Here is a 22,738-nt window from a genome sequence, read left to right on the forward strand (position 1 = left end):
AGCGCGTCCCGGGCGGATTCCCGTACAGTACCCAGGCAGCTGTTCAGAATAACTCCGTACACAATCCCAATGATGAAAATCTGCTGGGACAGATAGAACACCAGGCCTTGGCTCAACGCCCAGAAGGCGATAGTCGGTCCCGAATGGATGCTGAACGGGAATGGATACCACTGCACCACGTGTTCCGGGGATAAATATCCGGGATTGCGTTCGAACCAGTCGAGCCAGCTCAGCGTTTCCCATAATAGACTCCCACATAAGGTCAATATTCCCAGTCCCAGGGCAACCCGCGTCCAGCGGCGGATGTGCCGGTTGCGGCGTAGATCATCCGGGAAGCACAGGGCAATGATCTCGTCCGCCGCGTTTCGTAGCTGTGGGTAGGAGCGCCGGGTGCGGATCAGCATGAATAATGGAATGGCGGCGCGAAGATTGACCAGGCTGTACGGGAGGTAGGAGATGGCCTGCACGATGGGGTTGTATTTGGTGGATTTGCCCAGGAAGCACGTCTTCACCAGCGTGGAGGTGTTCATCGTGAAAGACAGCAGACTTCCGGCGACCAGGAGGAGGGCGATAATGGAGAGGATGTAGTTGGGGTTAAGGATGGGGGCCAAGGCAGCTTCCGCACTGAGGTTGAAGGGTGCGAAACCGAAGAGCCGGAGCCAGTAGCGTTGGTAACGGAAGATGATGCCAGTCGGGGAAAGGGCACGAAGTTTGAAGGCATTCTTCAGGGAGGACTGTTTCCATGACATTGTAGCGGCAGCGGAAAACGGGCTCCTCGTTTATTGCGACGAAAGACGATTAAACAATATATGTAAAGAAAATGCGACGCTGAAAATGGTTCAAGGGAACGACCGGTTGAACTACACTGGAAAGTTTCGAAAGTGCTGATGATGATGATTTGTGCATGATGACTATTTCATCGAAAGTATTACAATTGTTGAGAGGTATGGCTATTTATTTTGTAATCTCACGAGAGCATACTCCCTAACGGTTCGTGTCCCGGTTGATGGCGATCTTGCTTGCTGCGTAGCAAGGGCGCAAGGCACTATGGCTACAGCAACGACAAGCATGAATGTACGTATTTGGATAAATTCGGTTCCTCCCCGCAATTCATCTTGCGTTTGCATAAGCGTATTGTCAACTTTGGTGGCTTGTCAAGGAATTGGGATAAATTTAACTAAATAAAATAGAAGTTTTCATTGTCAGTGGATAAATACTCGAAGCCAATTATGGAGACGTTCTAATGCAGTTTCCTGTTCTTTGTCCTCTGGACCAGTGGTTCGCTTTCCATATGCTTGCCAGGCTATTGACGATGTTAAACCGCCATCAGAGTGCCGTAAATTTACTTTAGGCAAGTATGCCTTAAGGACAATACGGGCCAAAACCGTGCTGTTTAATTTTTATGCAGCGTACTTGTAGTTATGACTTGCACTGCAGTCGTACAATACCGCCCCATGTCGCAATTATCAAAAATTTAAATTTAACATTTTCCCACAATTATTTATTTTTAAAAAATTGTGCCGTTAATAATAAGGCGGTAATACTGCGGCCAAAACGGCTGAAAATCGTAACAAAGGAATAACCGACGACAACCAACAGATTCTTATAAAAACCATAAGCCATCGGTCATTGCGCAGCGAAAATAGGTGGCATCGTGGCCCGGTTATCTTCTAGTCTTTACCACGACAAAATGCTGGAAAGCGTGCATCGCTCATTCTGCAGTTCACTTAACAAAGCGTGCACGGTGAACCGCGTCAATCTCCGTACGTCTAACTTCGCCAGATAGTCGTAGTTTATTTCACACCACATTGGAAACCCTTCGCGCCGATAATTAAGGTTGCTACGCGGATCCGAAACTTGTACCGTATCCACGACCTATCGGAAAACGAGGTTGAACACACACTGTTTAATATTCTGCGTTCGAGAAAGAAAGCACTTACCATCATAATTCTCGTGTATATATCCTTATCCCAGGTTTGGACAGCCTCGTCTATCCAGTCCGTAAGCATCTGGAAATCATCATCCGTCGGCGCGGGAAAGCTGTTGTCAATCATTTCCCACCAGTCATTCAGCGTCCGTCGTACACCGTCGCCAATTCGTCCGTTGGTAATCCGTACCCGGAATTGAAGGACCATATTGGAACTCAATAAACTGACCGTTAGATTACGGATCAGCAAGGTCCGGCACACTGACGCAAAGGCATCCAGCTCGGTATGCAAATAACCGATAAATTCACCAACAGCATTCGAGGAGATGCTTCGAAGAAATCGGTCGCGATTAATATTCCAGTGTTGATTGTGGAGAAACATCTTGTCAGCCGGTGGATTTTTATTTTCCTGCATCATAATCTGGAGAAACCTGGCGCTGGAGGTGGGCAAAACGACCTTAAACGGCACCCAGCGTGGATAATTCGTGATGGTAATTATCGGACTCCAACGGTGGCAGATACTGGCAGCATTTAAGTATTCTTCTTCAGCAACTTGATCCGCACGCGCATAACCGTAATCCAAATAAAAGTGGTAAATTACCAGTGGCAGGGAAAGAGCATAGTTCCAAACGAGGCAAACGGTGCGGATGCGGTTTTGCTGCACCGTGGGTAGGTAACTGAAGATCTCAGTTAAGATCACACTGAGCAGCGAACTTATCCCGGTTTCTAGTGAGTCCCTACTGCTGGACACGCAATACGGAACTGAATGGTTCTCTTCGTTGGTAATCTTTCCAGTTGTTATCGGCCGCCTACGAGAAGCAAGCCAAGATGCTGAGATTAGAATAACCTGAGGACTTGGTGAAACAGTTTTTGCTAGTTCTTGTTACGTACTGTATCTTAAAGAGGTCCGTACATACGCTGCTAAAATTGTACTGTGCGCTTCGACAAACTGAGGTTTCTCAGCGGTAAGCGCATTTCTTCAGGGTGTATCTGTACACATAATATCGTTCTACAATTTGCAACGGCAACGCTCAAACTTCCTTAATGTCAAAATTTAGAAGTTCTTTTGGCTTCACGCGATTGTATTTAGCCGCATAAAAAAAATCGCATGTTGCAGCTTACCGTTCAGGCGCAGCGTAAAAGTCGCCATCTTTTATGAGCTTGCGTGGATGAGGCAGCTGAATCCGACTGCCGCGAAGGATGGTTTTAACAACCCTGCCCTTGACACTAGCACTTATAAATCCGAAGAAGTGCATGTAAGAATCTCCCATCAAAAGAGTGGCAGGATACCACTTCCACAAGTCACACTGGCCGAAACGCATTAAAGCTTCCACGGCAAGCTCTTCATCATTTTCTGAAAATATTGAATTAAAATCCTGCGCATATCAGGCAGCAGAACATGCCAAATAACCGAAACCAAAGTGAATAATATTTAAAGTGTCGAGGGAAAATCGAATTTACTGAAAACCAAGCGTAACTGGCATTCGACTCGGTGATCGGGGAGCACAAAAATAGGTAATATACACTCTGCGGTATTGTAAGTTTGTATACATGCTCTGGTGTGTGACGCAGTGCCCCATGACGTTTTCCGAATTGATTGCGTCTTTTCGATCGGTAGATCTTATCTTTCTTGGAGATCTGACTTTTTTCGAAATTAACGTAGCGGATGTTGGAAAACGCAATATTAAAGAAATAAATAAAGCCGTGTCAATAGACGTGTTATCCTTGGATTGTGTCTTCGCGTATCTATTCTGTTTTGCCACATTGACATCGTACTCATTTCTTCTCTTCGTCATACGGCAAGTACGTGACTGCGCAACAGGTACTCCATAGGTTCTTGAACTTGTATCCGTTCTTTTCCGTCCTTTCACTTCGTGCATGCACGCATAACCGCACTGTACACCAGTGTCAGTATGTAAAACACAAAGTGCATGCATTTTGTGTTTTTATAATATGAGTACACTGAGAGGAAAGTGGCATTTTCAATTTTTTTTAAAAAACACGTGACCAAAAAATCACGAGACCAAAATTACGTCATCCGCACCAATACACAATGCACAGTGAAGCGATAAGGTGCAACTTTACTGATGGCCGATACTTTCCGATAGGCGTCCAGTAAATCTTCAATCAGATCCAGTTATTCCAGAACTAGAACCTTTACCGGAAGGGTTCCAGCTAGATAACATTGTCAAAAATGTCGTTTATTATTTGAGCGGATTCACAAATAAAAGAAAAGAGCTGGAGGCCGAAGTGTGTGATTCTTGTCGGTTGGAGCTATTTTGGTTAGATTCTTCGAAAGGGACTCCTGATTTTGCCCAACTGACAGAAATGAAAGACGACGGAGGTTTGAACTTTGTTGGGGGTGTCTTTTATGACATGATGTGCAGTCTTGAGCGGATATTCCAGAAACAGATTGACGAAGTCCTTTACCTTTCTCCGCGCCAATTACTTCTTGCTTTCGCTGAAAAATACGCCATGGAGGATTTCGTTACCAGAAAATGTAATTTACGGTCCCCATGCCTTGCTGATTGCTCTTGGACCGAAATTTTTCGTAAAAGTGCAACTTATTATTTCCAAATACGGATTCATTCTATGTCAAGTTGATGAACGATAAGGTTGGCAAAAAATGGTCAAAAAGTGACGATTCTAAGAAGCGAAAGTTGAAAATTCTCAAGGGTGAATGAATAATATTATGCAAGCGTTTACAATGTTTTGGATTGCTATTTTTTGGTTTAAATTTTAATCGAAACTGCTAATAAAATTGTCAGACATTATACGGAAAGTTGCGTGTGTGAAGTGCGTTCCGTAAAGTGTACGCAACGTAGCGTATGCAGCAGCGTATCGTCTCCCCGATCACCCAGTCGAATGCCAGTTACGCTTGATTTTCATTAAATTCGATTTTCCCTCGACACTTTAAATATTATTCACTTTGCCGAAACCATGGAAAACACTGCTGATTGCGGAGAACTGCGAGACGCCGTAAAATATCGATAACTTTCGAGTGAATTTCGTCAGCGCTCAACCCAGACGACGAGAACTGGGTTGAATGACGTCACATATTTCAGTAATTCCTTATACGGTACGCCTCCAGCAGGTTGTGTCTGTGGGTAGGCTTACATGTAGTCTTAAAGAGTAATCGAAAATTTGTATAAAAAAGCGCTTATTGCACTGAAGCTTATCGCCCTTATTATTAAGTGAATACTGAATGAAAGCATAGTGGAAAACTGAAACACGTTTAGTCATGTTGTCGGTGGAATTACACTCAGTTACCTACCAATGGATCGTGTATAGCGCATCCCGGAGTTCTTCTCGTAGCCACGTAAACTCAAAGTTCTGCCATGATAAATTTTCCCAAACGGAATGAGTTGAGCGCCTGGATCGTGGCCAGTGCCAAATCGTATTCGGAGCCCCTCTTTCGCGCAGGCCTCAACCCTTCCATGCCAAAATAACCCATCATCCCCTAAGACATCCACCACCATCTGGGCTTCTCCATCCCGACGTCGCAGCACGAAATCGGCGGTGGAGTTGCGGGAAGCACAATCCATTTTAAATTAGAGATAACTCAGATAAGGGATAAGTTTCGTTGTTAAAGGATTTACACTTTCGGAAATTCGTATTCAAGCGTAGTAAAATACGAATAAAATACGAACGTAGTAGGCGAATTTCAAAATACGAATAAGCGGGCTGACGAAACTAGGACAGCAGTTTCATACACGGGTAACGAAATGACGTAATGCAATAATTATGCTGCGCAAAAAGCTTCTCTGATTCGTCGACGATTATAGACGGGGGCGTGAACGTCCACCGTTCCGTCACTTCCGTGTCTTCTTACTGGGATTGGCTTACAACTGCACGGGCGGCCAGCGCTTTACGAAGGGGTATTTCGCTTACAAGTGATAAACAATTAAATATGCGGAATTTTTAAATTCGTAGCCGTTCTCGATGGCATCGGCACGACAGATAACTTTCAATGGACAACCGTTTGACTTTAGCCACCGTGGGGATCGTACTTTTCTGTACCTATCATGAATAACAGCAACAAAATGCTTCGACCGGCATTCAAGCTAGGGAAAATCTTTTCAGTGGTTTTAGTGGCCGGTTTCAATTGTTATTTCTGATTCGAATCAAAGTTTTTACAAGTTTTGCGTATGTTAATTTAATAGAATTGGACATTGCAGAATTTAGCAGGACAAACAAAAACAGCAAAACTGAAAATCCTTCACAACACGCTTCTTTTTTACGGTTGCCGCATACGTTGGGATTTGGGAATACCCTGCTAAGGTTAACGCATCTATACGAACCTGCTGCAACAGATGAGAAGTATCATGCATTGCGAACAAGCACTTGCTTTCCCAAATATACGAATCCATAAAAGGATGTGGATGTACTGTAGCCGGTAGGGATTCTCACAAGTCAGAATTTGTTCCCGGCACCGCGGACATGGTTCTTCTCTGGATCAGTGGTCGATAGTATCTGTACAGCTAATGCGTCAATCCGCATTCTACGGTAACAATTTACAATTTTCAGTGGTTTTTAGTGGTTCTTTGTATATTTTGTACATTGTTTCGTTTCACCTTTTGGTATGCAGTCCATTTCAGTTACAATATCGGACTTGCCAAAATTTAATTCGCACAGAAAAAACAACAGGTGTTTTAAGGGAAGTGGCCCGGTACATGGTACCTAATTCTGGTACATGCACGGAAACTTTCACTTAACTCACTAAGGGAAGTGGCCCGGTACATGGTACCTAATTCTGGTACATGCACGGAAACTTTCACTTAACTCACTAAGGGAAGTGGCCCGGTACATGGTACCTAATTCTGGTACATGCACGGAAACTTTCACTTAACTCACTAAGGGAGAAGTGGCCCGGTACATGGTACCTAATTCTGGTACATGCACGGAAACTTTCACTTAACTCACTAAGGAAGTGGCCCGGTACATGGTACCTAATTCTGGTACATGCACGGAAACTTTCACTTAACTCACTAAGGGAAGTGGCCCGGTACATGGTACCTAATTCTGGTACATGCACGGAAACTTTCACTTAACTCACTAAGGGAAGTGGCCCGGTACATGGTACCTAATTCTGGTACATGCACGGAAACTTTCACTTAACTCACTAAGGAAGTGGCCCGGTACATGGTACCTAATTCTGGTACATGCACGGAAACTTTCACTTAACTCACTAAGGGAAGTGGCCCGGTACATGGTACCTAATTCTGGTACATGCACGGAAACTTTCACTTAACTCACTAAGGGAAGTGGCCCGGTACATGGTACCTAATTCTGGTACACGCACGGAAAACTAACGCGCACTCCCAAACACATTTTTGTTTCGGTTTATGGCATTATGTAGCCAGATGATTTGTATACACTGGCGTGAAAACCGTTTGTGCGCGCAACATCCGGTTCGGAAGTTATGGCTGTAAGAAAATTCCAAAAAGTTTAAATGCATTCAGGTGTACCAAAAGTCTCATTATAGACCGATCTCTTTCAAATTTTGCACGTAAATGCACGTGGCCATGAATATCGTTTTTACACCGATCCAGACTTACACGAATTTTTTCTAATTTTAAAATGAATTTTAAAATTTTTGGATTTCAATTTAAAATTTGAAAAGCCTGTTGGAACAGCGGATCGGTGTAAAAACGATCTTAATGGCTACGTGCATTTACGTGCAAAATCTGAAAGAGATCGGTCCATAATGAGACTTTTGGTACACCTGAAAGCATTTAAACTTTTTGGAATTTTCTGACAGCCATAAGTCTCGAACCGAATGTTGCGCGCCCAAGCGGTATTCACGCCAATGTATACAAATCATCTGGCTACAGAATGTCATAAAACAAGAGAAAGAAGGGTTTGGGAGTGCGCGAAAGTGAAAGATTTCGTGCATGTACACGAATTTGGTACATGTACCGGGCCGCTTCCCTTAATGGAAAAAAACATACTTACTTCGCAAAATGCCCTCTTCATTTTTGATGTTGCGGCATTTCAAAACGATGGAAAATGAGATGCACATTATATGTCGCTACGAACACCGACAAAAGATATAGATTAACTTCCAAATCATCTCTTGAACTCTAGCTCTAACAAACCAAATTATAACAGGAAGTACTGTATGAGTACACTTCATTCTTTCTGTAGGTATTATTGTAGTTAAACGCCATACTGCAGTCTACTGTACACTCAAAGATCCCTTCGGTTTTGGAAGGAATGTGGACATTGAATCGGTTAGATAATTGCCGATGACTGCCACTTCTCCCTCCATTTTGTCCTGGATTAGATGCGACTTTCCTTTAAGAAAGTTGCGGAACCAGGCAAACGAGCAATCACAATGAATTTTTTTAACCTTATCCAAATCTTTTTCTCGCAATGATCACGGCTTCCAGTACTGGCGATGTTCTGGCTTGGACGATTCCTCCAGAATGTTAATTATCATACCTTCCAGCGTTAAGCTTTGCAAGTGGGCAATATCCGTAAACGTGTACGGCTCCAGCTCTTGAATAGTGGTAAGGGCAAAGGTAATTATCCGGACGTTGGGCAATCGAGAGAAATTTTGCCTCTTGACCACCAAATCTCTCCCATTCCATAGTAGAAATGAAACCAAATTGGCTAGTTCACCGACGCCGAAAATCTTTGCGGTGGTCGTGACGGTTGCGCAGCGCCGTATTTGCAGTTCGATGATTTGCTTGCGGATAGGATCGATGACGTCATGATGCACAGGGTCTTCCGTATCGTTGCGTTCTGCTAACTGCAGCGTAATGGCGCGGTTGGGACTGGTGATGCTGACATTTGTAGCGTACTGGGCGATGGCGGTCCGGGTTCCGCCGTCCCAACAACTCATCTCGACATATGTCTTCGTTAGCGGATCCTTATTACTGCCAGGTGCGTAATGCATCAAGCAGTAGTCGTGCTTTCCATCGCCGCAGGGCATCTCCGCGTACGTACGACATTCGTCCGCCGTGAGAGTGTCCGTTCGGAAAGAATTAATGGGCGGGGCGGTCTTTACTTCCGCGTTGGACACACTCGGTGCATTGCATTCGGTTTCAAATTGGATCTCCCGGTCAGCGAAACCTGGTAAAGAAACACGAAGGCGGTACTGTCGACGTTGGCTGATGATTTCTAGAAAATCCTATAACAACTCCAAAAGGGGTAGTAATGCGGCTTACCGGCACACTGATGGATTGATATGAATACAAAACATGCTGCAATTTTGCGCATGGCGTGGTTTTGGCCGCTCTCAGTTAGCGATGTTATTGACAATAAGGCGCTCACTGCATTAAGGAAACTTGATTTTGTTCTGAAGTATCGCTTTGTACAACCAAATGGGCAGAAGCGACTGAGCGCAATAATAATTATTATTATTTTGCAGCTAGAATCTGCCACGGGGAGCTAAGTACCTGCGATTTTGATCATGCTTAAATTGATTATTATCACTTCGGATTAACATGCACTCAGCACTTATCGGAAGTTGAAATTATGCAAAGACTGTGCCTGTGCTAAATGCCGCATACAAACAGTGTGCAGGCCTAACATCTACAGACTGTACTGCAAAAGTGTAATTTTTATTACAACAACAACAAGATGGTATCAGCTAACTGGCTGTTTTACCGTGATAATGATCCGCATTCTTTTGCTGCACTAGAATGTCGGTGGGAGGCTGTATACTCTACGAAGAATTACCGGACAACAGTGCAAAGCAGTCAGTCATGCTCTGATTTCCCGTGCCTGGTTTAATATGTTTTCTTGTTCTGCTTCACGTCTTGCCGTCTACCACGATCAGATTACCCTTGCAAAGGCAGCAGACAACCAAAGAAAGAACAAATAAGTGAAAATACAATAAAGTCATGATAGAGACCAAAATAGTGCCGGTATCAAAACTGCTGGTAACGAACGACCAGATAAACCAAAAAAAAACATCTAAGCAATGAAAACGATCACAAAAATTTAATTCAACTTTCAAATTTATAACATCCGCTACCCGCATATGTAGCGTCCAATTCCAAAAAAAGTTTGCTTCCCAAATGCTAGTCTGTAATCTATTACATGTATCAGTATGCGTTAGCGTAGTAAACCGTAAGATTCCTAACTTCAAATGGAAAATTTTATAAAAAAAAAGTATAAGCCAGCTCGTCGTCGGCACGACAATTTGATAGGCTGCGCAAATTACCGTATTGATCCATCAGTCCCCTCAGCAGAGCGTGCACCGTGAACAGTGTTAGTTTCTTTACGTCCAGGGGGGAAAGAAAATAATCAAAGTTCGTCTCTGTCAGACCGGAAACAAAACGTGATTATACTGGTTACTCTCGCAGGGACCCGGCACCTATACTTGCCATGTACACGGTAGCACACCTGATAAATAACTTTGATACAGAACGAGTTAACGATATGAGCCGCGTTAACCATTTGGTCATTACTATTAATGCTGTCCCGCCGCCGAGACTCGCGACCACAGAAGGGGCCGTAAAAGATCAAAATTTCGGTTATTAATGTGAATGTCCAAAACCACCACGGCATTATAAAGGGCAAGGAAACTAGCCTGCATTACGCGTTTGTACCGATGGACTTTTTCCAGCTGGATCGTCTCCTTTTTCCGGTCCCGACAGATGATGAGTTGAAGGCCTCATCATCTGTCGGGACCGGAAAACTGCGTTACTTCCGAATACATCTGATGTGACCACGGACAATTAATTACCACTTGGATCTGTAGACTCGTGCTCGAATCCAGTAAATTAACTGTCAGATTGCGGATCAACTGCGCTTTTTACGCCGATGCAAATGCAGTTAACTCAGAATGCAGGCCGGCCCAAATTCTGCGAACACGTTTCCTGGGAACCGTGTGCTCTTCAGATTCCACTGTTGATTGTACAGGATGACAGTGTCAGCTGTTTGAAAACTTGTTTTATTTATGATGCGCTGGAAATCCCCGGCATTCATCGTTGGTAATTTGTGCTTGAAATGCATCAATCGCCGAGAGTTCGTTCTTCCAGCTGCTTCTGCTGCTGCAGACAAATATCCATATTCCAGGCTTGTTCGATTGAGTAAGCGAGGAAACGTCAGAACGTCATTCCAAGTGCTGCATGACTCTACCGTACGTTGAATTTATAATGATAACTGTTATGTGTGTGGTTATATTTATATCTATAATGACCTACTGAACGAGCATACATTTTGTCGGTTTGGCGTTCTTCGCATGGCACGTTCCGCTTTCGGCGGAGATAGATGCTACCGAACGGGATCAGCAGCTTGGACTTAGCCTTAGGAGACGCGTCATCATGGAAATCGATACACAGTCCGGTGGCGGTGCCATAAAAAGCCCTTCCGGCCTTCCGCACAGTAATTCACCGTCAGCCCGTACTTTTGTACGAGTATTATTGGTGTTTCCCCCGCGCCCCACGGTACAGCAGAATTTCAATTTTCTAAAATTTGAAACTGACCAGCTGCAGTGCGCTGCAGAACACGAGGTCATTCCGGCAGACATGTCCGTCGAGATAAATGTTTCGGTATTTCTTTTTATCGGTGCAAGATATAATAGGTGTTGACGTGCTATTCAGCGGCCCGTATAAAACGTTCGAAATGGAGTTCAAAAGTGCAAAATACAGTTATTACTGCATACAAATAGAATCTGTACGATGCCCTCCCTACAGGACTCGATTACCAACGCAACAATACGAAAAGACAGACATCTTTCTCTGATGGCTGGTACTGGATGCACAACATTGATTGGCTGGTACTTGATACACAACAATCATATGCCACGGCCAGCGACCACTTAACAAGAACAATGCAGAGAGAAGGTGGACGCGAACGGACGCTTTCCGCTGGACTACATATTACGCTGCAATTTAACTTACATGGAAGAAACAACAGATACTTTAATGGATAAGAATTATACTTCGCAGTACTCTTCATTATACTCTTCAGTTTTTATGTTACGGTATCGTATTTGTAACGCGATGGAAGGAATATGCACATTACATATACGTTCGCTACGAACACCGCCAAAGGATACGGACTGCCTTCTAAACCAAATCTTCAGTTCTAACGCTAACAGGCCAAATTATAACAAGAAGTATTGTATGAGAACGGTCCATTCTTTTTGTAGGCAATATTGTGGTTCAGCGCCATACTGCAGTCGACACTCAAAGATCCCTCCCAGCCTTCGATTTTCGAGGATTTGCTTAAATAATTGCCGATGATTGCCACTTCCCCCTCGCTTTTTTCCTGAATTAAGTGAGGCTTTCGCTTAAGGAAGTTGCGGAACCAGGCAAATGAGCAATCGCAATGAAGTTTTTTGACTTTATCCAAATCCTTTCCGTTCAACTGTTTCGGCTCCCAAAATCGATCATCTTCTGGCATGGACAACTGATACAAAATGTGGCCTACCAAAGCCTCCAGTGTTAAGCTTTGCAAGTGGGCAATATCCGTAAACGTGTACGGCTCCAACTCTGCAATGGTGGTTTCGACAAAATTAATTATTCGGACGTTGGGCAGTCGAGAGAAATCTCGCCTCTTGACCACCAAATCTTTTCCGTTCCATAGGAGAAGTGAGACCAAGTGGGGTACTTCACCGGCGCTGAAAATCTTTGCGGTGATCGTGACGGTTGCGCATTGCCGTATTTGCAGTTGGATGATCTGCTAGCGGATAGGATCGATGGCGTCTTGATGCACAGGGTCTTCCGTATCGTTACGTTCTGCTAACTCCAGCGTAATGGCTCGATTGGGACTGGTGATGCTGACGTTCCTAGCGTACTGGGCGATGGCCGTCCGCGTTCCGCCCTTCCCACATCTCATCTCGAAATATGTCTTTGTTAGCGGATTGAGATCATTGACATGGAGATAAAGCATGGTGCAGAAGCCAAACTTCCCATCGCCACATGGCATCTCCGCGTACGTACGGCATTCGCCCGCCGTGAGAGTGTCCGTTCGGAATGAATAGGGAATTTTAGATTTCACATGGTTTAGGCTCCGTTCACTAGAAACTACTGCGTCAGATAAACAGTACGTTAGCAGACTAAACAGCGTTTAAAATGCTTGTACGGATGCACACTTGCAGTGACGTACAGCTGAAAATAAATCGAATCGAGAGTGCCGAGAGCGTGACCAACCTGCTCTCGGGGAGGCGGTTAGAGCACACAAAAAAGATCCACAGGCAGCATACGCTGGCTTGCCGCTCAGCCATATGGCTGAGCCGTTACACAGATCCACGTAAGGCAGATAGTTTTTACGCGTCAGCCCACGACGTTGGTTTACGGCGCCTTACGTCGCGAACGGACGTATATCAACCCGTAACGCCAATTTCTACCCGAAAGTCGAACTGGGCGGAACTTGTTTTGTGAAATCTAAAATTCGCTAATTAATGGCCGGGACGGCCTTTACTTCCGCGGTGGACGCACTCGGTGCATTGCATTCGGTTTCAAAATGGATCGCCTGGTCAGGAAAACCTAACAGAAAAACACGAAATCGGTACTGCTAACGCTGGCTGCTGATTACTAGGAAGCCATACATATATAATAATGCCGGTGAGGTTAGTAATGCGTCTTACCAACACATTGGTGGATTAAAACAAGAACAACACATGCTGCAGTTTTGCGCATGGTGTGGTTTCGCTCGCTCTCAATTATTGATGTCGTCGATAATGATCCGTTCACGGCGATCATAAAATGGGATTTTGTTCTACAGTAGCGCTTTGTACAACCGAATGGGCAGACGAGTCTGAGGGCACTAATATAATATTACTGGAAATAGACACTTAGGTACAATATTAGGTACAATATATGTATTACTAGCTTGGCACCTAGAATTTGGCCACTCTGCACTTATCGCAAGTTGATATTATGCAGACTGCAGACTGCAGAGAGTGCTATTCTGAATGCCGCTTACACTCAGGGTTCCGATAAAGTATGCCATGAATAACGATTAAGCGGTGCCTGTCTGTGTGGTCACTGTTTTCCAGAAGTCTGGCTAACAGCTGCAGACTGTACTCAGTGTACTGTACCAGTGTAATTTTCATTAGAAAACAACAAGATAGTATCAGCTGACTTCCAATTTTGCCGTGATAACGATCCGCACTCCCCCTGCTGCAGCTGAATGCCGGTGCGGTGGGAGGCTGTATACAGTACTCTTATGAAGAATTACGGACCACAGTGCAAACTGCAAAGCAGTCTCTCATCCATTAGTCCTTTACTCCTTGCCAGGTTCAGTTTCTTGGTTTATTCTGCTTTACGTCTACCACGATCAGCATTACTCCTGCACAATCGGCGGTAGACTACAGTATCAATACAAAAAATCGAATAAGTGAGAATACCATTAATACAGAGAGACAAAAATAGCATGAAAGTCCGCTACCGAAGATGCTTATCCAGTCCTCGTATAGTACAATACGGTGCAAAAATAAACAGCACCACAGCACAGTCCTGTCCGGACCGATTGCCGGACAGGACCAGCATTAAAAGACATGATTAAAACAGCAAACCATGTCTCCCACCCTAACAAGCCAAATTATAACACGACGTATTGTACGAGTACTCTCCATAGAGCCCGGCACGAGCCGAGCAGCTCGGCTCGGCTCGCGAGCGCTCGGTGCTCGCGAGCACTTCGAGCGAGCAGGCGCTGTTTTGAAAATTCATGAACGAGCCGAGCAACAGGAAAAAAATATGCGAGCGAGCCGAGCGAGCGGGATCGCCGGGTGCGAGCGATCACGAGCTTACAGGCTGATTTTAGGCGAACTGAAAAAGTTTCCAGCGTAAAAATTAGCTTGACCAAGCTGAAAAGGGTCGTAAATCACCGTCACCTTCGCGCGAACTAGTTTACTAAATTTTACCTTGACATGTTGGACTCGGGAATCAGGACTAAGTAACGATAATCCGTAACCAACGAAGACATAATTTAACCTGTTTTTTAATTCCTTTATGGCTTGGTAAACATTTCAAACATTTTTATTGCTTTTCAAAATACACAAAAAAACGGGAATCAGTTCAAATTACAGAAAGCTATCAGCGAAAAAACGAAGTTATAGAAAATGAACTGCCAATGTGAAAGAGAAGTTATTTCAGATACCCTTTTTTGACTAAGTTTTTGTTTTTTTGGGGAGACTTAAATTTTGAAATGTCTAATTCGCGCAAAAAATTTGAAACGTTAAATTAGCTCCGCTCACGAGCGAGCAGATTTGTAAAAATAAGAACACGATCGAGTCGAGCGAGCAACAACAAAGTAAAACTAAAAAACGAGCGAGCCGAGCGAGCGGCGGTTCGGCCGCGAGCGAGCTGAACGAGCGGAAAGTTTTGGCAAGTGAAAACGAGCGAGCCGAGCAGCATTTTTGCTGCTCGTGCCGGGCTCTAACTTAGTCTCTCCATTCTTGGTGTACGTATTATTGTAGTTGAACGCCTTAGCACAGTCGACACTTAAACGTCCTTCCCAGACATCGGAGTTTGCGGATTCACTTATATAATTTCCGATGATCGCCACTTCTCCCTGTCTCCCTGAATTAAGTACGGCTTTCGCTTGAGGAAGTTACGATACCAGGCAAACGCGCAATCACAGTGTAATCTTCCGACTTTTGCCATATCGCTCGCTTGTAATGACCAGGGCCGCATAGAGCTGAGCCATTTTGACTCTTCGGGCTGTAATAAATACAAATTGTAGCCTATTTTCTTTTCCAGCGCTAAACTTTCCAAATGGACAATATCAGTAAACGTGTACGCCTCCATTTCCTGGATAGTGGTGTAGCCGAAGATAATCATCCGGATGTTAGGAAGTCGCGAGAAGTCCCGTTTCTTGACCACCAAATCTCTTCCTCGCCACAGTTGCAGGGTGACCAAATTTGGCATATCACCGGCACCGAAAATCTTGGCGGTGATCTGGGCGGTTACGCAACTCCGCATATATAACTGGATGATTTGCTTACGAATGGGATCGATGGCTTCATGATGCACAGGGTCTTCCGTATCGTTGCGTTCTGCTAACTCCAGCGCTATCGCTCGGTTGGGACTGGTTACACTGACGTTTCTAGAGTATTGGGCGATGGCGGTCCGGGTTCCGCCGTCCCAGCAGCTAATCTCGAAATATGTCTTCGTTAGCGGGTTCACTTGGCTGTCTGGTGGATAGTCCATGATGCAGTAGTCGTACTTCCCATCACCGCAGGACATTTCCGCATATGTACGACATTCTTCCGCAGTGAGAGTGTCCATACGGAAAGAACTAATGGGCGGGACGGTATCAGTATGCACGGTGGGCGGCAGTGTTGGTGCATTGCATTCAGTTTCGTAATCGTGGTCGGTGAAACCTAAGAAAAAAGATGTTTTTTTGCTGTTTTATGGCCATTGCTATGGAAAACCGTATATCTATATTAGGTTAGGAACTTAGGACTGGATCATAGTAGGATGAAATTCAGTTATGGAATTTACCAGCACATTGGTCCATCAAAATAAGAATAAACCACGTTGCAGTTTGGCGCATGGTAGAGCGTGGTCACTTCTAGTTTCACCTATCGCGGCTCTCGCTATTGTTGTGAGTTGTCTGCGGTGCAAAAAATACGGGATGTTATTATAAAGTACCACCTCCAATTACCGGCTGGGCAGGAGCATTTAACTGATTAAGTATGCAGTAATAAATGTTACGGTGTAGTTTACAATAAGCAACTGCTAATCGAGCGCTGATGTCTTATCAAGTACAGTAGCGAGATTCCTATCAGCTTGTTAGCTTTCTTGGTGTAAACGTTTCCGAATACTCATATGATTTATCAGAGGTCGAAATGCTGCGGAGTTTGAACTTTAATCCTGAAGGCCGCATAGAACTGAAATATTCCCATGGCGTTCATGGCGCGAAACAGCGGCATCCGATAAGTACTGCACCGCTCCGTTTGAAAATCAGTACCCGCTACTGTTAAGTTGCTACTTTGTGTCAAACAATCGAAGTAACAAGGTGTAGCAGCTGACTGATAATACTGTACTTTCAATTTTTAATGTACATATCAAAGCGTGTTAAAAAAGCTGTATTTCGCAGCAGTACAGTTATCCCCGTATGTATGACCAGTAGAACGTCAATTTTCAAAATAAAACATTTCACAGTCCGCATAGTTCCATTCATTTCCCAAAAAAATGTTTTCTTATTTTGCAGTCAAAGGTGAATGTGCCAGAGCAATGAATCTTACCTAAAAATTATACCGAAAAAATATTGAAGTATCAGTGAAACAGAAAACCAACTGTACAAAGAAATCAATCAAATTTGCCGTGCGTGGCTCGGTTATTTTTACATGTCTTACGAATGCCACTACCACGAGAGCTTAATGGACTGGAGAGACCGTTGAAATTTTAGCTCGCATAGAAGAGCGTGAACCGTGAAATGCGTCAACTTCTGCACGTTCAGGCGGGATAAAAAGTCGAAGTTAGTCTCGTTCGGCGCCGGAAACAAAACGTTGTTGTGTTTATTACTATCGCGCGGATCCGGCATCTGTGTTTCCGTCAAAACCTGAAAAACGAACCTGCTAAAAGACGCTCAGGAGTTCGACTACAAAAACTTCGTGCAATACAACACGTTCACGGCTAAACAGGAATTCCGGCATCTATCTATTTGCGGTCTGGTACTCAGTGAGCCGTTTTTGGATAAATCATCAAAACTTGTTAAGTACTAGATGTATACCACTCGGTCATGCGTTCTCGACCTTCACATTGCAGCCTCGGTCATGCGGTCGAGACCGCATGACCGAGTGCAGCAAAGAAAACATTTCAGCGAATAATAATTTAATCCAGTAAAAAAGTGAAGAAACTGACCTTAATTATACGTTTGTATCGCGAGATGTCCGACCGTTGGATCGTTTCTTGGACCCAAGTCTTGACAGCGTTTAGGTCTTCGTCCGTCGGATTCGGTAAACAGTCGTTAATCCACTCCCACAAATCCTTCAATGTCCGAGGTCTATCAGCTCGGACGTTACCTCGGACAATTACCATCTCCAATTGGCGGCATTTGCCCGAGTCTACTAAGTTAACCGTCAGATTGCGGATCATTAGGATTTCGCAAACGGATGCAAATGCAACTAATTCGGTATGCAACTCGGCAATAAACTCCGCAAGAACATTCTCTTTAAATCGTCCACTATCCACATGCCAGGTTTGATTGTGGAGAATGACAGTCTGAGCGCTTCGGTAACCTTTTTCCTGCACGATGCGGTGAAAGACGGCGGCATTCATGGTTGGTAATTGGTGTTTGAAATGTATCAATCGCGGTGAGTTCGTGACGGTGACCAGTTTACTCCAGCGGTGACAGATGCTGGCGGCGTTCAGATACTCTTCGTCGGCTGATTTTTCCGCTGACAGGTATCCATACTCCAGACTGGTTCAATTGCTTATGAGAGCTGACGTCAGAAGATCATTCCAATTACTACATACAACTCGGATTCGACACTGTTGTGAAGTATTCAGACACTGGAAGATCTCGACAGGATGCCCAAACCGCTGTTCAACTGGTCCGTATAATCAGGTTCCAACACCTCGATATCATAAGTATTGCGGCGTTTTTTCCCGACATTATCGATCGCGGCGATATTGCGCTCATGTTTAATTTTTCGGCATTTTGCTGAAGAGCTAGTTTGACCCCCATCTTCCTACAATAATACAGGAAACTTATATTGTAAATTTGTACAACAAGCTTTTTAAAAACACCGAGCACATTCAGCACCCTAGTTTTAGTTTATTACCATTGTGGTGTAAAAATCACCCTGTTTGACCAGTGTTGCCGAGCTGCGATCAAACGGTGCATGGATGTGGTTTCCCCGAAGAACGGTAACTATAATTCCATGCGGAAGCCTCACTCGTACCAACGCGAAAGAATACGCAGCAAAATCACCCATCATCAAAGTGGCAGGATATCGCTTCCGTGGCTCTCCTGTCGGAAAACTCATTTCCGCTTCCACCGCGAATATTTCCCACTTATCTGCACAGAGAACAGGTATTATGGTTAAATAAGTGCTTTTTAAACATTTACTCTAAGAATACTTCGGCGTTTATCGCATTCCGGACACCAAGAGAAAGAGTATTTTTTGCGTTGTTCTACATTACGAAACCGGATAATTTTTCATTAAACTGGTAGAAGAAGTTTCTACAATATAGAAACTTAGAAGTACATTCTTGTCTGTACCTATTGAACGTGCGTACGGCCTGCCGGTTTGGCCTTCGACGCACAGTAAGTTTCGATGTTGGCGGTGATAGATGCTGCCGAACGGGACATGGCGTATGGTCCGAGTCGGTCGACCCAGGCAGTCATTGCTTTCTGCACGGCCAAAATCAATGTGTAGCCCTTCTTCCTTGGTATCCGTGTTGCAAACCTTTCCGCACAACAGTTCGCCCGCTTCCAAAATATCCACCGTCATAAGGCTGTTACCATCGCGTCGCAGAACACAACATAGCCGGGGAGGTCCAGGGCCATCGGGAGCTTTACATGCTATCATCTTGTGCCCGGGGTCACCGGGCCATCTGGATCCACCTGGTTGAGATTTTCGCATTGCCACTCTTAAACGGTCTGCGGTTAGCTGAAGATTTGAGCAGCTGTGCTGCAAAAGTAGGAAAGACGAAATCCCGCGCATGCGAGTAATTATATTGTAGTACTATGTAACATAGGCTTTGTTTTAAATCGACTATGCCTACAGGCTACAGACTGCAGTAAGTACTGGACAACAACTACGAGTAGTGCCTAGACTGAAAATCTGGTCAGTACTGTACTCGTATTGCATTCGCCACCTGCAGCGTGGCAATGCGCGCACACCAGCCAAAAAGATGGTGCGACAGCGACAGAGTGATAATTTTGATTTCGCAAGTAATTCCTCGGACAAAACAGGTGGACGCGCTTGCTGTACGAGCTACGCAAAGCGATATATTGAAACGGATGCCCCTTTTAAAAGAATTACGTTCGAACCACAAAAGTGGTACATCATGATCCGGAAAATGTTTCTTTCATTCCATTTCCGTCTTTTTGCATTGAGATCATGCAAGCACGGCGCACATATCATAGCGAATGAAACTTGCCATGAAAAATTGCCTTTTACACTTTTTTTATCACCAGATTGTGGTCTGGAGCTTTGCATGCTACCGTTTTGCATGAGTGACCTCTTGACCGCTTGGACCCATCTGATTGTGAGCTCCGCATTGAGAGTGGTCAATCAGGCAAGTAAGTATAACCGTATGCGAACAGCTGGAGGAGTTCTACTCTAGTACTTGTTAATTTGCAAAGAAGGGAGACGCACATTCGGTTAAGAATTAACACCTGTTACAACTTCCAGGTCCCAACCCGTAATACTTGCGCCAACGTTCTGCAGAGCGTAGTGATTCATTTATTCGTGTCACGGTGCGAACTGTTACCGGACAAGATTCTGGATACATGTTGAATTACCAACACGATAACGCTCCACACAGTGACAAAATTATGGCTGGTAGGTAACTGCAGTTGCTATGGCTAAGTACTTGACTATGTAGTACAGTTTAGTGCTAAGCGGTCGTGCGCTCTCATGCCCAGTTTTTTGTACGCAGGTTTAAAACGTAGTGCAACATACGACAGCTGGAAGCATCCGGTTATCGTACAGTGCAATGCGCACACGCGTACAGAATGCTGGGTACGTGAGTAGCATGATAAAAAAAATATATGCACATTAACATTAAACGTACGCTACGAACATGGACAAGAGACACGAATAAACTTTCAAACCATGTCCTGAACTCTAACAGACCAAATTATAACAGGAAGTATTGTACGAGTACGATCTGTTTTTGGTGTAGTAGGTATTATTATAGTTAAACGCCATACTGCAGTCGACACTCAAAGATCCCTTCCAAATACCGGTGTTTGTGGATTCGCTTAAATAATTGCCGATGACTGCCACTTCTCCCTCCCTTTTCTCCTGAATTAGATGCGGCTTCCGCTTAAGAAAGTTGCGAAACCAGGCAAACGAGCAATCGCAATGAATTTTCTTCACCTTATCCAAATCTTTTCCTTGCAATGATCCCGGTTCCCAAAACTGGTCATGTTCTGGCTTAGACATTATATACAAAATATATCCTATCTTCATCTCCAACGTTAAGCTTTCCAAGTGGGCAATATCCGTAAACGTGTACGGCTCCAACTCTTGAATGGTGGTAAGGCCAAAGATAATCATTCGGACGTTAGGCATTCGAGAGAAATCTCGCCTCTTGACCACCAAATCTCTTCCTTGCCACACACGAAGTGATACCAAGTTGGGTACTTCACCAGCGCCGAAAATCTTTGCGGTGATCGTGGCAGTTGCACAGTGCCGTATTTGCATTTGAATGATCTGCTGACGGATGGGATCGACGGCGTCATGATGCACAGGATCTTCAGTATCATTGCGTTCTGCTAACTCCAGCGTAATAGCTCGGTTGGGACTGGTTAAACTGACGTTTCTAGCGTACACGGCGATGGCAGTCCGCGTTCCGCCCTCCCAACAGCTCATCTCGAAATATGTCTTCGTTAGCGGACTCATATCACTCCCAGGAGGGTAACTCATGATGCAGTAGTCGTGTTTCCCATCGCCGCAGAGCATTTTCGCGTACGTACGGCATTCATCCGCAGCGAGAGTGTCCGTTCGGAAGGAATTAATAGGCGGCGCGGTCTTAATTATTTCCGCGGTGGACGCATCCGGTGCATTACAGTCGGTTTCGAACTGGATCGCGTGATCAGGGATACCTAACAAAGAAACACGATGCCGATACTGCTGTTGTTTGATGATTTCTAGAAAACCTAATAACAGTTACAACCCCAGTGGGGTCATTAATGCGACTTACCAGCGCACTGATGGATCAGAAATAGTACAAAACATGCTGCAGTCTTGCTCATGGTGTGGGTTCGCTCTCAGTTATCGAAGCTGTCAACAATGAGCCGCTCACTGCGATAAACAAACGGTATTTTGTTTTGAAGTATCGTTTTGTACAACCGAAAGGGCGGAAGCGACTGAGCGCAATAAAATTAGATTAACATTGAAGCTGCAGTTTGCTACGAGGAAGTGCTAAGTAGACTAAGTAGCTGCGATTTTAATCATTCTTACTTGATCTCTTCGTGATAACATGCCAACTCAACACTTATCCGAAGTTAAAATTATGCAGACTATGGACTTCCATTCGAATTAATTGAATGCCGCTTAAAATTGGGTCTTTCCATAAAGTCTGGCATGAATAACGATTAATTAAGCGGTGCTATGTAGAGAGGCATGAGTGTGTATTTGCTGTGTTCACTGACTTGGGCGTAAAAGCTACGGACTGTACTTAAGTACTGTAATAATATTGTAATTTTTATTAGAACAACAGCAAGACGGTATCAGCTGGTTGGCTAGATTGCCATGATAACTATCCGCACTCTGCTGCAGCAGATTGCCGGTGGGAGGCTCTATACAGAGTACGTACTGTAGGAAGAATTAACGGACCAAGTGCAAAGCAGTCACTCTACCTCAAGTCCTTGCCTGGTTCAGTTTGTTGGTTTATTCTGCTTTACGTCTACCGCGACCAGGATTACTCCTGCACGAGGCGGTAGACTATCACCTCAAAGAAAGTCAAAGAAATAAAAATATATAATACAGAGAGGCACAATCAGCTCCAGTTTTACAAAAGAACGAAAAGATAAATCAACAACATGTAAGAGTAAAAAGGACTGCACATTTCAACTTTCGCATGTATAACATCCGCTACCCGCATATGTAGTATGAACTCCCAAGAACGACTGCTTCCTAAATGTTACTTTGCAGTCGATTGCATAAATGAATATGCGTTGGCATAGTGAATCCTAAGATTCGTAACTACAAATGAAAAATTG

General features: G+C 44.4%; 4 protein-coding genes and 1 long non-coding RNA gene across 5 annotated transcripts; all 5 read right to left on the reverse strand.

The window, feature by feature from the left end:
• Positions 1 to 1,525: 1,525 nt before the first annotated feature.
• On the reverse strand, positions 1,526 to 5,565 carry LOC129595151 (uncharacterized). The gene is made up of 4 exons (XM_055492067.1): positions 5,202 to 5,565; positions 3,050 to 3,281; positions 1,941 to 2,736; positions 1,526 to 1,875 (listed from the first exon to the last, which is right to left on the reverse strand). Exons 1-4 carry the CDS (start codon positions 5,470 to 5,472, stop codon positions 1,678 to 1,680), a joined length of 1,497 nt encoding a protein of 498 aa, XP_055348042.1. The 5' UTR covers positions 5,473 to 5,565; the 3' UTR covers positions 1,526 to 1,677.
• Positions 5,566 to 7,898: 2,333 nt separating this feature from the next.
• LOC129595119 (uncharacterized) lies at positions 7,899 to 9,477 on the reverse strand. Its single transcript, XM_055492033.1, has 2 exons — positions 9,100 to 9,477; positions 7,899 to 9,004 (listed from the first exon to the last, which is right to left on the reverse strand). The coding sequence occupies exons 1-2, from the start codon at positions 9,149 to 9,151 to the stop codon at positions 8,307 to 8,309; spliced, it is 750 nt and encodes a 249-aa protein (XP_055348008.1). The 5' UTR covers positions 9,152 to 9,477; the 3' UTR covers positions 7,899 to 8,306.
• A 4,704-nt stretch (positions 9,478 to 14,181) lies between these two features.
• LOC129595081 (uncharacterized) lies at positions 14,182 to 16,549 on the reverse strand. The gene is made up of 2 exons (XM_055491993.1): positions 16,336 to 16,549; positions 14,182 to 16,214 (listed from the first exon to the last, which is right to left on the reverse strand). Exons 1-2 carry the CDS (start codon positions 16,385 to 16,387, stop codon positions 15,373 to 15,375), a joined length of 894 nt encoding a protein of 297 aa, XP_055347968.1. The 5' UTR covers positions 16,388 to 16,549; the 3' UTR covers positions 14,182 to 15,372.
• Positions 16,550 to 18,089: 1,540 nt separating this feature from the next.
• Positions 18,090 to 19,119, reverse strand: LOC129595156 (uncharacterized). The gene is made up of 3 exons (XR_008691276.1): positions 19,064 to 19,119; positions 18,624 to 18,859; positions 18,090 to 18,530 (listed from the first exon to the last, which is right to left on the reverse strand). It is a non-coding gene; the product is annotated as an uncharacterized LOC129595156 (long non-coding RNA).
• Positions 19,120 to 20,263: 1,144 nt separating this feature from the next.
• On the reverse strand, positions 20,264 to 22,056 carry LOC129595127 (uncharacterized). Its single transcript, XM_055492039.1, has 2 exons — positions 21,718 to 22,056; positions 20,264 to 21,619 (listed from the first exon to the last, which is right to left on the reverse strand). Exons 1-2 carry the CDS (start codon positions 21,767 to 21,769, stop codon positions 20,637 to 20,639), a joined length of 1,035 nt encoding a protein of 344 aa, XP_055348014.1. The 5' UTR covers positions 21,770 to 22,056; the 3' UTR covers positions 20,264 to 20,636.
• Between the last annotated feature and the right edge of the window lie 682 nt (positions 22,057 to 22,738).

This window comes from Paramacrobiotus metropolitanus, unplaced genomic scaffold, assembly GCF_019649055.1.
Source record: "Paramacrobiotus metropolitanus isolate TYO unplaced genomic scaffold, Prichtersi_v1.0 Parri_scaffold0000074, whole genome shotgun sequence".
In the NCBI taxonomy this organism is placed as follows: Eukaryota; Metazoa; Tardigrada; class Eutardigrada; order Parachela; family Macrobiotidae; genus Paramacrobiotus; species Paramacrobiotus metropolitanus.

What these genes read in the sequence shown, in the direction of transcription:
- LOC129595151 (XM_055492067.1), bottom strand. Translation starts at nt 5,472, where the DNA reads ATGGATTGTGCTTCCCGCAACTCCACCGCCGATTTCGTGCTGCGACGT. An exon ending in TTTTACGCTGCGCCTGAACG is followed by an intron (nt 2,737 to 3,049) that starts GTAAGCTGCAAC and finishes TGCTTCTCGTAG; the next exon opens with GCGGCCGATAACAACTGGAA. An exon ending in TATACACGAGAATTATGATG is followed by an intron (nt 1,876 to 1,940) that starts GTAAGTGCTTTC and finishes GTTTTCCGATAG; the next exon opens with GTCGTGGATACGGTACAAGT.
- LOC129595119 (XM_055492033.1), bottom strand. Translation starts at nt 9,151, where the DNA reads ATGCGCAAAATTGCAGCATGTTTTGTATTCATATCAATCCATCAGTGT. An exon ending in ATCAATCCATCAGTGTGCCG is followed by an intron (nt 9,005 to 9,099) that starts GTAAGCCGCATT and finishes TTTCTTTACCAG; the next exon opens with GTTTCGCTGACCGGGAGATC.
- LOC129595081 (XM_055491993.1), bottom strand. Translation starts at nt 16,387, where the DNA reads ATGCGCCAAACTGCAACGTGGTTTATTCTTATTTTGATGGACCAATGT. An exon ending in TTTGATGGACCAATGTGCTG is followed by an intron (nt 16,215 to 16,335) that starts GTAAATTCCATA and finishes CTTTTTTCTTAG; the next exon opens with GTTTCACCGACCACGATTAC.
- LOC129595127 (XM_055492039.1), bottom strand. Translation starts at nt 21,769, where the DNA reads ATGAGCAAGACTGCAGCATGTTTTGTACTATTTCTGATCCATCAGTGC. An exon ending in TCTGATCCATCAGTGCGCTG is followed by an intron (nt 21,620 to 21,717) that starts GTAAGTCGCATT and finishes TTTCTTTGTTAG; the next exon opens with GTATCCCTGATCACGCGATC.